Consider the following 14,120-nt stretch of genomic DNA (forward strand, 5'->3'; position numbering starts at 1 on the left):
CATCCCATAAAATTATACACCATTGCCACCATCATGAGCAATGCTACAGAATAGAGCTGAAAAAACTTTTTCTATGAATAATTTCCCCTTTAATTCTTCTAGTTATTTCATTACTTTCCTTTCTTTTCTTTAATAATTTTCCATTATTTTCATGTAACATTGATGATGAGAATGATGCTGATAATCATGATGCTAAAGAGTTTTGAATTGATTTAAATTGAATGAGAAAATTTATGGAATGAATTTTAAGATAACTTTGGGGATGAATAAGAATAGTAATTGATTGCTTGCTTTAGATAGGCTTAGGACTTATTTTATTTTGGGATTTATTTACTTAAACACTTTACTAGCTGAACAGATCAATTATGATCCATGGCCTCTCTCATATGTCGCCTGAAACTCACCCTACGGATGCCAAAATGCACAAAGAGCTTTCCTCAACATCAAGAAGATATGATGAGACATAAGAACAAACTTTGAAACTTTTAGGAAAATTTTGTCAGATTTCAAATTTATCATTTCCCCGGAAGTTCCCTGACGAGGAAATGAACGAAAATCTGATCCCAGGATGGCGTGACTTTGGCTTCAGATCAGACCTCAGGCTAGAGTCAAGTCGTCCATACGGCGGATTTTTGGTAATTTTTTCGAAGTGTGCTTTCTGGGTTCTCCCTGCACAATGCGAAAGATTTCAAAAATCAGACTAACAAACCAGGATCCAGATCAGGACAAAGTCGTGCCTGACAAATCTGACAAAACTTTCCTATTGACAATTTCTTGTGCTTTTGACAGATCAATTATCAGAATCTTGACATATTAATTATCGAAAGATAAAAATCTCATCCTTGAGTAAGAAATCAAGCGTGTCGCGTAGTGACAATAATATAGAAAAAAGAATTAGTGAACAAAATAAATTTTTATAAACGAAATAGAAAAGCTGTAAACAACTCAACGACATCAACATGAAGACATCATCATTTGCTTTGCGAGTTATGCGAAGGGTGAGTGAGTAGAACATTGGAAAATTATCATTATTGTCGTCGCCCATCTTCCACTTCAATCTTCAATTTCTCTCCTTTATTGTTGTCGTCATTTGCCTTGTCGCTCATTATATTGAGTGCTTTTCGCACTTTTTAGCGCATTTTTGAAACTTGTTTTCAAAAAGGTAGCTTAATAATGCACTTTGTTCGTTCGTTCGTTCGGTCGGCTGTTCGGCTGGAACGCGAGATCTCGAAAACTAGACATCGTAGTGAGCTCTAGTTTGTTTTAATAGCTTAGTTCTATCGAGTTATTGGGTTATCGGTCATTTAGAAGTCTCAAATCAACGCATAAATACTATAATTAACAGTTTTTCATTTTCATATACAACAACAACAAAAACAACAACACGTTTTTTCATTGTTTTACAGTGTTTTTCAATGTTTGTCGATGTTTTAACAGTGTTTACTGAACAATGTTTGAATTTTTTTTTGACCGTTATGAGGTTTGAATTATGAAAATCCGTTAAATGATGAAGTTCTTAAATTTGTGGAAGTTTTATATGGATCTTGTTTTTAAAATCTGGAAGTGACCTGGATCATGTGTTTTAGTTCTGAAAGTGAACTGGATCTTACTGGATCTTGTGTTTTAGTTCTGGAAGTGACCTGAATCTTACTGGATCTTGGTTTTTAGGTCTGGAAGTGAACTGGATCTTACTGGATCTTGGTTTTTAGGTCTAGAAGTGACCTGGATCTTACTGGATCTTGGTTTTTAGGTCTAGAAGTGACCTGGATCTTACTGGATCTTGGGTTTTAGGTCTAGAAGTGACCTGGATCTTACTGGATCTTGTGTTTTAGTTCTGAAAGAGAACTGGATCTTACTGGATCTTGTGTTTTAGTTCTGGAAGTGACTTATTAATCAATTACTGATCGCTGGGACAAAAATGCGCTTAAGTCCCTCGATCAATAACACGAGGACTTTTGTAATTTTTTTTTTTTATTTTAATTCCACTTCTTTCATGAATATTGTTGTTCGGGTCGATGGAAAAGAGGGTGAAATTTACACAATGAAAAATTCTTTCCTTAACATCTTCAGATGGAATGAAATTGACTCAATACTGATGAATTTAATTTAGAGGAAGCTTTTTTTGTTCTGTACGAAAAAATTCATTAAAATTCAAATTTTTTTTCTTGATAGGAACAGAAATTTGTTACTTATTGAATTTTTTATGTGACTCGTTTGGAATTACTGGAGATTTTTATGTCTCTGACATAAGTGTCTGTCAATATTACAAGCTTGACAGGATGGAGCATTTGTTTGGAGCTTTAATTATGGGAAATGTTCAATTGAAATAAATCATTCAAATAACATCTGTGGCCTAAAATAGAGTGTGGTAGGGCTTGTAGTATAAAAGTCGATAAGGTTCGATTCCTAAACAAGGAAAATGAATTCATTCGTTTAAACGACGTGATTTTTGGATATTTTTTTTGACCATTTCCACATTCTGGATCTGTATTGAAGTCGTTGACACAAATTGTGCTGACTATTTAAGGAACTGAACCTATTTTCTATAACAATCTGCATAAAAATGCTGATTATACTAAACATCTGCATATTTCATTCCTTAATCGCTCATGATTTTACAAATCTTAAATTCCAAGAACCAGAAGCATCAAGAAATTATTTCCATTCTATTTCCTATATTACAGTCTAATTTTAAATTAACCGTACATAATTAAGGTCATTTACGGAAACGCCCAAGAAATTTATTTCATTTGACCTCAAATTACTTCCAAAAAAGATTTAATTTTTCTCAGCCAAATCAGATCATTAGGCAAGGATTTGTGGAACTGCTGAAAATATAGCTAGAGATTCTCGAAATTTAATCTAATTGAAATTTAAATGCATTCAAATGAAATCATAAATTCCATCCATCTTCACCCTCTTCGTATTAGACTCAATCATTTCTAATTCACTGTATTATTTTTCTTACTTACTTACTTACTTATCTTCCCATTTACAATGGTGGCTGGTTTGGAATTCAACATTATTGCTTTTTTCGTGCCGAGGATAGGCATTGAATGCTTCTATTTAAATGGCTTTATGAATTTGGAAAGCGATAGTGAATTTAAATTTATACGCAATTCATAAATATCGCTTCCATGTGCTTATATTTTTGAATAAATTTGAGGGTATTTCAGGAGTTCTGGAGTGTCTGATTTGTATGATTTGTAAATCAAGTGTTTAAATAGGTAGAATAGGGGTGCTTCATATCGATTCTGTCATGAGATGCCTGTCACAATATAGTAGGAGTTGAACCTGGTCCCAGGAAAGCTTCTATCTCCGAACTATCGAGAGCCTCAGCATTAACCCAATAAGCTTGGTGGTAAGAACCAGACACTTCAGTCAATAATTCACCTCAATTTGAATATTGGCATTCTTTTTATTCCAAGTATGTAGTTTATTCATTTACTTCTTCATCCTCCTTTCTCACCACATACACACCCACTTGTGAGCAAACACTTGAGGACGCGATTTGGAACAAATGTGTATTTTTAAAGATGTAAAAATGAGGAGGAAGATATGAAGGAATTACCATTTTATTAGATATTTTTATGAGAAACAAAGGAAGGTTGATGTCTTCCTCATTCTCTTTTGCATTCATTCCTTCGTTATTTCCCTTTTAGCCTTTTCGTGCTTGTGAAAATTACCATATGGAAATCGCATGTAGAAATCATACATATATATTCGCCAACAACGTGAACAGAACACGTCTTTTCCATACATTTTCCTTTTTTTTTGGTTCCTTCGACTTCTTTGAGTTTATTCAAACATTGTTTATGCTATTCGCACTGAATGAGAAGCTCACAAAAAAAAGGCACAAAAACAATAAAAAGTATGAGAAAATTTTTATTCGAATGGTTCATGTTTTCGTGTTTTCTGGGGTTCCTTACTAAAAGTAAAAAAAAAGGAATATAAAATGTGAATATAATTTGATGTTAAAAGGAAGCAGTTATGCATTAAAAAATTTGCTTTAGCGCATTTTATGAGTCAAAAAATGGAGAATTTCGAAGCTCGATCGCTATGATGGTAGCGCATTTGTCTAATAATTTTTAGGATTTGAACCTTTTATTTTTGTTAATTTATAAATGAATTTTGTGCAATCTGATCAATTTGATGGTTTAATGTGAGAATTTCACTTATTAGTACAACAAACTATAAGGTGTAGCCAAAAACAGCAGGTCTTCGCATCTGAAATGCAGTAAATTTTGCCTTGTATTTCTTACCCATACTATACAATTTTAGCTTGAAGTCCGTAAATTATCAAATTGATACCATTTTAGAAGTAAGAGAGCGGTTTGCCGATTTGGTGCCAGTTCTAAACAATGTCTGTTTTTACGTCGACCCAAAGCTCAAAGTCGACTTGAGTGGACTCAACTTCATATACGCAAGATTCCTAATAGACCTAAAGTGCACTCACATACTGTTATAAATTCATCAGGTCCGATAGAGAACTTAAGTCAACCTAACAGCCTTGTTCCAGAACAGCCTGGTTCCAGAATTGTCTCCACTTGTGCTTCCCGGTGTTGCACACAAATTATCACATTCACTTACATTTAAGTCTCTTAACGATTAATTTCAATTAATGGTAATCAAGAGAACAATTCAAAAACTCAAGTGAATAATTAAATTATTTTTTTATCGACACAGTACAAAAATTATTTTCAATTTGAGTATTTTTTTGCCTTCGCTTGTTATTAATCGTCACTAATTGTCGACAATTTCCCGTTTTTTTTTTTCAATATCGGAAATGAATGAAAATGGAAATAAACATAATTTTGTTCTTGTCAAAAATACTTAGTTTTCCTGTAAAAACGTTCCATGTTATCAGTCTTGTATGAATATTGGAACTGATGTGGATAATATAATGGAAGTGACAATGAACATTGGGACATTTATGGTAGGATTCCTGTATATTAATTATTATGAAAAATCTTTAATTTAATCGAAAAAAATTCTCATTAATTCATCAAAATCAAGCACCCGCAAAGCCCATTCAATCAGTTTTGCCACTTCCAATTTCACTATGGAATTCTCAAATTTCACAGCTATCGATTTTTCACCAAACGCTTTTTTCCTTCCTCCACTCAGATACATATCTAATTTCTTAATTAATTTTTCATATTTTTTTTATCTGATTGCGGGAAAGTTCTTGATTATTTATCATCCATCCATCTATTCATTCATCCATTGATGTGAGAAAAAATGGAGACGCACTGACATGTAGAATGAAAAATAATAGTTTATGATGGATTTTTCATGTTCAATGTAGTACTATGTACATAATAAACTGTGCTTTTTGTTCGTTGGGATTGTTAGCATGTGATGGCTGAAAATGGCAATTTTTATGCTGCTTATGCTACTTAATTTAAGGTTTTCGAGACACTAAACCAGTCAGGTTGGAGTTTTTGGTAGGTTTGGTCCAAAATTGCAGACTTGGAGTTTTGGACGAACTATAAACTGAGGTTCATTGTCGAACCCTACCTGAATGGAGCAAAAAACGAAAGAACTGATCATCAACTGGACATTAACTTCACCTTATAACGTATTTTTGCCCACTCATACTGATTTTAAGAGCCAATCTTACACAACAATATGACAATTTGCCGAATATATTGGACATCATCCACAAACCAACCCCATTGGACTTCGGGGAATACTCGATGTGGGATTTATGGATGTAGATTTTCTAGTTGTTATGAAAATAGACGAGCAGAATTTTCGATTAGCTTATTAATCCAAAAAAATATTTTAACAGTGAACTGACATGTTGTTCACTGATGTTGTTATGAAGCAAGAAAGTTTTAATGAAAACAGTAATTTGAAAATTAATTAAAACAAAATTCTCCGAATAGCTACTTCTTTTTTAAAAATTTAAATAATTTTGGAAGTCCTTGAAGATTTTCTTTTCTTTCCATTGTCGATGAAATTCTAGTCACGTAAAGTCTGATGGGAATTTAATAGAGAATTTTAAATTTAAGGATCAATAGAATATTTGACTAGATACACCTCTTAGCAAGTCATTATCACATTCTTATCATAACAAGAAAGTTTGTCGTTGGAAATCCGCTTTCTGAAAATCAGTGGATAAATGAAGCACCGACAAAACTCAAACTTGTTGTGTATCAATCTACAATTCTATTGTGTATCATCACATCGAATTTTTCATGTCCTTGAATTTCTTCTCCTTCATATTTTTTCACGAACTTCATCAATTTTTCCCCCAAGATGCCGATTCTTCATAAAAAAATATTTCCAACACAATTATATTGAAGGCAAAAATTTCATTTCAAATCCACACACAGAAATAGGCACATCCAAAAATGTATTATATGCTACAACAAATTCAATCAACATGATTATTGTTATCTCATGTGAGAATTTTTTCGGAAAAAATGAGAGATAAATTAAATGAAAAGGTATTCGAGCCTCGAGTCCAAGCATGACAACTCGTTTGCTGCTTCTGGCCATTCCATTTACATTCAATGCTCCTGGGTCTGGAAAATTTATTATTTTTATTTCTGTTACTGTCGAATGATTTGGGGATGAAAATGAAAATTTAATTTGGAAATTTAGACGCAGTTATTGTGAAGCTGTGACTATGTGCTGCTTATGTCTTGACTTGAAGGATGATGCTGAAATTGAAATGTTTTGGAATGGAATCTTCTGTATGGTTTATAAGCACCTTTAATCATCAAATAGTAGCATGCATAAATACTTAAGAAATTAGAACCTTTCCTGCTCCCAATGCTCAATGCTCCACCACGTACCGAGAAACAGGACACAAATTAAAAGCCAAAATACAAACACAGGAACAAAAATTGTTTTATGTTAAAATTAACGACTGTAATGGAGAAATATTAAATGTAAAAAATTCCTCAAGCGCCTTCGATACGCATGAATTTTTGATGTAAAAACGGAAATACTTCCAAAAGAGCTTTGACGGTTCTCAACAGAAGAGAAATTAATGAAACTTTGAGGAAATTCCACCAAAACAAAACAGAAATGCTTTCCTTTCATCATGCTTTTAGTGGAGGAAATTGCGGTCAGTCTCTGCTGATTAAGCTATGTGCTACCCTTTTTAATAACAACACAGAGTGCTGAAAGTGCTTAAGCATTAATTATGCGTCACAGCAACATATTAACAATAATATTGCTCCTTACTTTCACACCAATTGGTTCTGTTAAGGCTCAAAAAGAAACAAAACAAAAAAAGTGTACATGGACACGATAAAAAGTGACTTTTTTCATGCTTCCTATCGCTCGACGACATCGCCAGCTCAACCACGTTGAAGTAGTAAAAAAATGTATATTTGGACAAAAAGTGTGGCAGTAAAAAGTCGTAAAAACAGCAAAGTAATCGATATAAACACTGCTTGCTGTCCACAAATGCGATGTGAAATGAAAAAAACAACTTTTTCTATCGACCACAATGGAAAGTTTTCTTACTTCCACAATTTTTTATATCCAGCAAAAAATATAATGATATTAAATTGCCAGTCAAGCAGATAAAAAGGTGGATGATAACGTCTTGAAAAGAACAAATATGATTAATGATTATTTTTCTTGTTCCTTTTTTCATCACATTTAGTTTGACTGGCAGTGCTGTGTGGCATGTAGACTTTTTGCTTGTAAAACAGTTGATTTGTTTACAAATATTTTAGTTAGTTCCTGTTCGTTCCTGGTGTTTGGACAATTAATTGAAGCTTGTTGTTCAGATTGTAGAGGAATTAGGAGTTGATGGTCATACTGTCTTTTGATTGGCAAGCTGGAACATTTCTACTTTATTGTTATGAGTATGGAGGATGGCTATGGACGTTGAGAATGCAGATGGTGCACTTAAGAACATGATTAAGCGACTATCAAGAGACTGTTGTCCGCTTGACATTAACTATCAATTGACTGTCAATTGTATCTGTTTGGGGAAGCGCCATTTGATTGCCATATATTAGAACACATTCATTCTTAAGCTAGCAACTTTCTGGATTTATAATTTCACATTCAGACCTGCTCTCCTTAAAAATTCAAAATCCATATCCAAAAAATGCAATAAAATGTCAAACATCTAAATCCATCCATACATCATACAATTTATAATGTCAAATATATATTTTCCACCTTAATCCGCATTTTCGCCCTCCATCAACCAAAAATCAAAAACTTCCGTTTTCCTTATTTCCACCTATCTGCCCCTCATCACTATAATGTTCATCAATATACATTTATTTCATAAAACTGACATTTATTTGTGAATTTCATATGGATATGCGTATGTAAAATATTAAGTAGAAGAAAAGTAGACTTAACATAAAAATTATCGATTTGTTGGATTTGAAATTACTATTTGCAAGAGTAAGCATGACTATATGACATGCCTTAGATATGTAGGCATTCATTTAAACACCTGTTAAGTTAAATAGACTGTGAACAGAAATGAAAACATCTGGTGGCTGTTTGAAGTTAAGCATGTAATTAGAGGTTGTGATGTCAAAGTGTGTAAACAAACTTCCGTAAATTGCCTAAAGCCTGGATGTGCTTGAATGTTCATTAAAAACTTAAACAAAGCAATTTTTTGCTCCTTTTGCTCCTGGAACTAAGTCGTTAATTAAAAATGTAAGCTTTCTCATGTATGAATTTTTAATGACTCTAATAGTGCTGGGATGTTTGCATACAGCATAGAGATATACAGCATTGACTTTACGAGTTAAATTAAAAATTCTCTATTTTTTTCATTACAGTGACTTTGATAAATTTATTTAACGGAAATTATCTTTCTTATTCATTCAAGAATGTCGTGTAAAATGTATGTCAATTTATCACTTAATGTTGTAACACATTAATGCTATACATTGCTCTACATTAAGACTCGTGTGAAGTAAGCCATACAATTTCAGTCTCAATGGTTGGTCGAATTCGTCAAATATTAGACACGACCACACATTCTTCATCTTAAGGGTCACTAGTTTAAAACGACAACATCGACCGACTTTGAGCTGATCATTATACCTAACTTCACACCAGTCACATTAAGTTTGGTTTTCAATAGTAAAACAGCATTTATTATGCGTATATTGGGGTTTATGGGTGTATGTAATGCTTTATTGTACATTGTGACATGATAATGGATCTAAATATGGATGCTGACCATGGAAAATTGAATACTTGATTATTTTGACTGATTTTATGATGAAGTTAGTCACTTTAATATCGTAAAATAGCGTATTAATCTATAATTTCTGACCTAAATTCCTTATGAATTCAATGTGATGATTTTTGATATGTTATACATGGGAAGAGGGGATGAAGATGATGATGATATGTTATTCACATGTAATCATCTGTACAATATGATTTTAGCCATAAAACCATTGTTATTTGATAATGTTGAAGTGAAAAGATGATGGATTTGAGAAAGAAAATTGATGGGTAAGCTTTGAGTTGATGGAATATCTCTAAGGATATAGAAAGAAGGAAGTTTTAATCAATATCATGTTTTCATCAAAATAAAGTGAGTGTGGGAATAGATTAGGATGACTATGTGATGATGGTCGGGGGCATTTATAACTTTTATGGGCAGTCTTACTGCACTAGTTGCTTGAGAATTCTAATCGAATTTTACTTATTCAAAATCGCTTAACTAACTCTTAATAAACTCTCAATTTCTAATTTAAGGAACTTCCTCTTCTTTACAGAACTTCTTTTCTTAAGGATGGAAATTTTTGATTTATTTGAATGCTCAATATTTACATTCATGCAAGAGCCGAAAGAAAAGAAAACTTTTCTCATCATTTCGTCTAAATATCCCGAGTGCTTTTTCTTCATCCTTAAATAAAAAATTGAAGGGATGATTTTTCGATTTTTTTTTTATTTTGCAGCTCCTCTCTGTCGATTTTGAGATGGGTTTGTGTAAAAATAAAACTTTCGATTTGCGAGGTTAAAAGGAATAACAGAAGGTATAAGTTGGGAGGTGTTGGATGATTTTAGGAGCGCATAATATCATATCTACACTTTAGATCGTATTTATGGTGATCTAAAGCAACTGGAGTAGTCAGATAGGTACCAAGCTGTAACATAAATGTTATTGCATTGCCTGGACATCGTCTAAAATTAAGCATACTCATTCATGTATGCAATTTTCACCTATACTCACTAATTACTGGCAAAGCACCACATTTGCTTAAATAAACCTCCCGAATGCTCCATCAGACATCAATTGAGTATACCAAACAATCCTGAACAGCTATCCTATACATATCCTATGCCTTCCAAGCAAAACGCCATCAAATGAGCCAATGAAAATGTAAAATTCCTTTAGTAACCGTTTTGCGTTGAGAATCCAATCAAAATGTTGATGATATGTGCCTGCAAATGATGATCTTAAAAAGATATTTGAAAAAAAAAAATTCTCTCTTTGAAGTCTTCTTATTTTTCTTATTTCCTTTTGTACCCTGAAAACTTTTTTTCTTCTCTTTTTCACTCATGGCATTTCCATTTTCCTACCAAAAAGGTCTCATTTTTTTGGAAAATTTTCTTTTTCCTATTTGATTTCTGCGTCTGAATAAATGAAAATTTTCAAAGAGATTTTTATCACAAATGAAGGCTGATGATGATGATGAGGAACGGAACATTGCCTTGAAAAGTGTCATTTTATACAAAGATGATGACAAATTCACTTGATAAATTGAGGTAGCTTTAATAGTTAAAGCTGCCACTGGAGAGTACTGAGAAAATTTTAATTGAAAAGTCACACCGCACGGTATCCGGAAATTAAATGTCTGATCCATAAAAATATCTCCATTCATGCTCATATTAAAGACTTTTAGATCCATTTTATGAAGAAAAATACCATCCAATTTTATTTCATTTCATGTGACTGTGACCTTCCACCTCTTGTCATCATACATCTTATGTGTGCATGTACGAAAGAAAATTAATTTTTCATTTCAATGGACGTTCTGTGTATATACAAGAATCTCTTGTCATTTCTATTTCGAATTGTATTGTTGAAGATAAGAAAATAGCAAGCCACTAAGGATCTTTCAATTTCACTTGTGAATTGTTGGCACTTGAGGTGAAATTTGTAAGTATTTGTGTTGACATTGCATTGTTCTCACTGTTTAGCTGTAAATTGGATTTAGATTCATAAATCCTCAAAGCAATGAATTAAAATCGATAAATCAATGCTTTCACATCCTAAAAATGACCTCAATAATTTTTGGAGGATCAAGAGAAGCTTTTTAAGTGAAAAATGAGGAACAAAATTTATTGTCACTGCCGCTACTTTGAACATGATAATTCAATTAAATTAAGCACTGTACAGCAACAAAGTCTATGTCTTTAAGACGAATACTATAGAAGACTCAAACTTATCACAGTCAATCTTCATTCTCAAGAGGTTTAAAGGGTCCAAAGGTGGCACAGCAAGAGCATAAAGAAAATACTTAATTTGTTCTGTCTAACTTTCTATTCTCCTTCAAAACAATCAACTGAGCAACAAGAAAAAACAAAAATCTTATTAAAATGTCAAACACATAGAAATAAGTATGCTTGTGGATTTATTGGCAACAAAATATTTTCAATTAGTTTTTCAGCTTCTTCGTTTTCATCATTATGTTATCATTTGTACAGTTTTATTTGATTATATCTCATTAGTTTCTATACATGAGACTTTCATGCGCTGTTGCAGAAATAACAAATGTTTTTAATGCTGCATCATCATCAACATTGTAAGACACGAAGAAGTTGGTGTAGGAAATGAGAATATTGCCTTGAAGGTGGATGTTTTGGGATTGAATGGAATTGCTGGTTCTTTGAACTGAGTTCTCCTCGAGGAACCCAAACCCGACTCTGTGATAACCGCGCTCAAACTTTATTTACTTACTTTACAACTTTCATAATTTTTTTCATTTCTCCTCTTATTATTAACTTGATATACACATATGCTCATCATGATAGCAATCATTACGCTCATTCATGTAGAAGACGAAGTTATGATGTGAAATGTTTCTACAAAAAAACGAGGTAAAATGTGTCGGAAATGATGGAAATATTGAGGGAGCGTGATTGTGAATGTAATGACTTTATCTTTGATCGTCAAAATAGAAGTGAACATTTTGCATAAAAGTTTTTGCATGTTCTAATGATGTTGATTGCGACATTCAGATTGATTTTCATATTGAGTCTCTAATATTCAATCAGCTACGAGTCATTTCTATAGAAATGCAATATATTTTGATGTAAAGGACAAACTAGTGTGATGTATACTGGATAACTGCTACTAACTTAATTGCAAGTTTGTTACTTTGTCATCAAATGAGTCAACAACACTACTCACGGGTCTATCAGGGAGACTTTGCATAGGTCTGAAGACTAACATCAACAACTTGATGAACATGACAACAACCCTGGGAATTCTCACTAAAATAAGAACTCACCTTCTTTTTAAAGACATAATAAGCAACTCTATACAAACGTCTATTCTTCCTTCCGCAAAACAATCACCTTATAGATTTTTCTTCATACGTAACTGACCCAGTAAAAAATCACTTCTAATCAACTAAATGAATTAAAGAAGCTCTAGCAATTCCTTCAATATCGTGTCACTGCATATATGTTGTGTCGTAGAAAAATGTTTTCCAACTGACTTAATTCATTAGAAAAGAAGAATTGGTTCCGAGCAGCACAACATAGTTTGTAGATGTACGCTAAGTTGACGATGGAGTATTGAATAATTTTGGGCTGCACAGGTGACAAACATATGTAGTGTTGACAGTCTATAGGCTTCCTGCTCGAGACTATAGCAATATTATGTGCTATTTTCAAAGAAGTGACTGAATATTCAGGTTTAAGCCTGATAAATCAACTAAAAAAGTCAAACATTTACTTTACTTAAAGTGCTTTAAGTCCTTAAAATTCCACAATTCATTTCCATTCATCCCCCTTCTTCATCTTCATGTAAAAGCAATTTGTTCATGCTAAGTGATTTCGCTTCACTTCGCAATATATTCCGAACTTAATTCACATCTCAATATAATTTAAGAAAGTTCAAAAAGCAGCTTGAATTATTTTCTTTTGACTGCTTAATTCCTTCTTAAATTGAGCTGAAACAATCTTTCTTGTGTTCTACATGCATTTGGCTTAATTTACGAACCTTTAGTGCTTGAATTTTAAATGTTATATTTTAAAAAGGGCAAAGCTTTGTTGTAAAGCAGTCGATTTGTATTCAATGAAACTGAAAATTTTACACAAGTTTTCGATTTTATGATTCGGATCATTTTCACACCAAAAGAGCTGTTTTTATCTACATATGCTGAAGTTTGACGAGCACAAAAAGGTCAAAAGTTGAATTTTTGATAGAGGAATTTTCAACCCATTTAACTGAGTGCAGGGTTGATGTTGTGGTGTGTTTATACAGATTTAGTCCTAAAGCATCTGCTATTGGAAATGTGATGGCTATGTCATCAAGTTGCATCACCAAAATCTCCACATAGCTTCTTCTCCAACAATGTTGTTCGTTTTTAATGACCTCTTTAACACTGCTTCTCAAACTATGTATGCTAATTTGAAGCTACATAACAAGCTTCCTAAATACTGCCTGAATCCATTCTGCATTCTCACTCATACATAATTTTTCAAATTTATTTTCAATATTTTTCTCTTACACAACATTAGCTGTACATAAACATTACGTAAAACTGTAAGAAAGTCTTCGTTCTTGCCATTCTTTGTTTTCATAATTTTTTATTGACTTGAAACTTTATTCAGTTTTTAAAGAACTGAATATATGTGTGCTCTAGAGAATTCCCATACTTATTTGTATTGCATGTTTGAGTTAGAGATTAAAGCCTTCTTTTCTATTGTCTTATGCTCTTATCACAACAAAAGTCAATTGGGGAAAGAAAAGAGTAAAAAGGGTAAATGAAAATGATGTTAAAGTGCCCATCAAAGGTATTTTTTGTGCTGCGAGAATGGAAATCGAATTATACCCACGTGTCAAAATAGACAAAAGAAGTAGGAAATGGATTGCATGATTGACAAACATTTATTTCAATTTATAGTTTACCAACCAACTTTAATCGCGGACT

At 32.7% G+C, this 14,120-nt stretch overlaps 1 protein-coding gene across 2 annotated transcripts in view; it reads left to right on the forward strand.

Annotated features, from left to right (window-relative positions):
* The first annotated feature begins 844 nt into the window (after positions 1 to 844).
* LOC139087878 (uncharacterized) overlaps positions 845 to 14,120 on the forward strand; it is a 141,973-nt gene continuing 128,697 nt past the window's right edge. The window contains exon 1 of one of the 2 annotated variants that reach the window (XM_070636833.1): positions 845 to 998. In XM_070636833.1, coding sequence (XP_070492934.1) covers positions 960 to 998 — 39 coding nt within the window. In that variant the 5' untranslated portion in view covers positions 845 to 959. The remainder of the gene's footprint in view (positions 999 to 14,120) is intronic. The other variant, XM_070636832.1, reaches the window with a different exon arrangement.

Source organism: Chironomus tepperi, unplaced genomic scaffold (genome assembly GCF_022539635.2).
Source record: "Chironomus tepperi strain 1889 unplaced genomic scaffold, CSIRO-AGI_Ctep_v1 contig_137, whole genome shotgun sequence".
In the NCBI taxonomy this organism is placed as follows: domain Eukaryota; kingdom Metazoa; phylum Arthropoda; class Insecta; order Diptera; family Chironomidae; genus Chironomus; species Chironomus tepperi.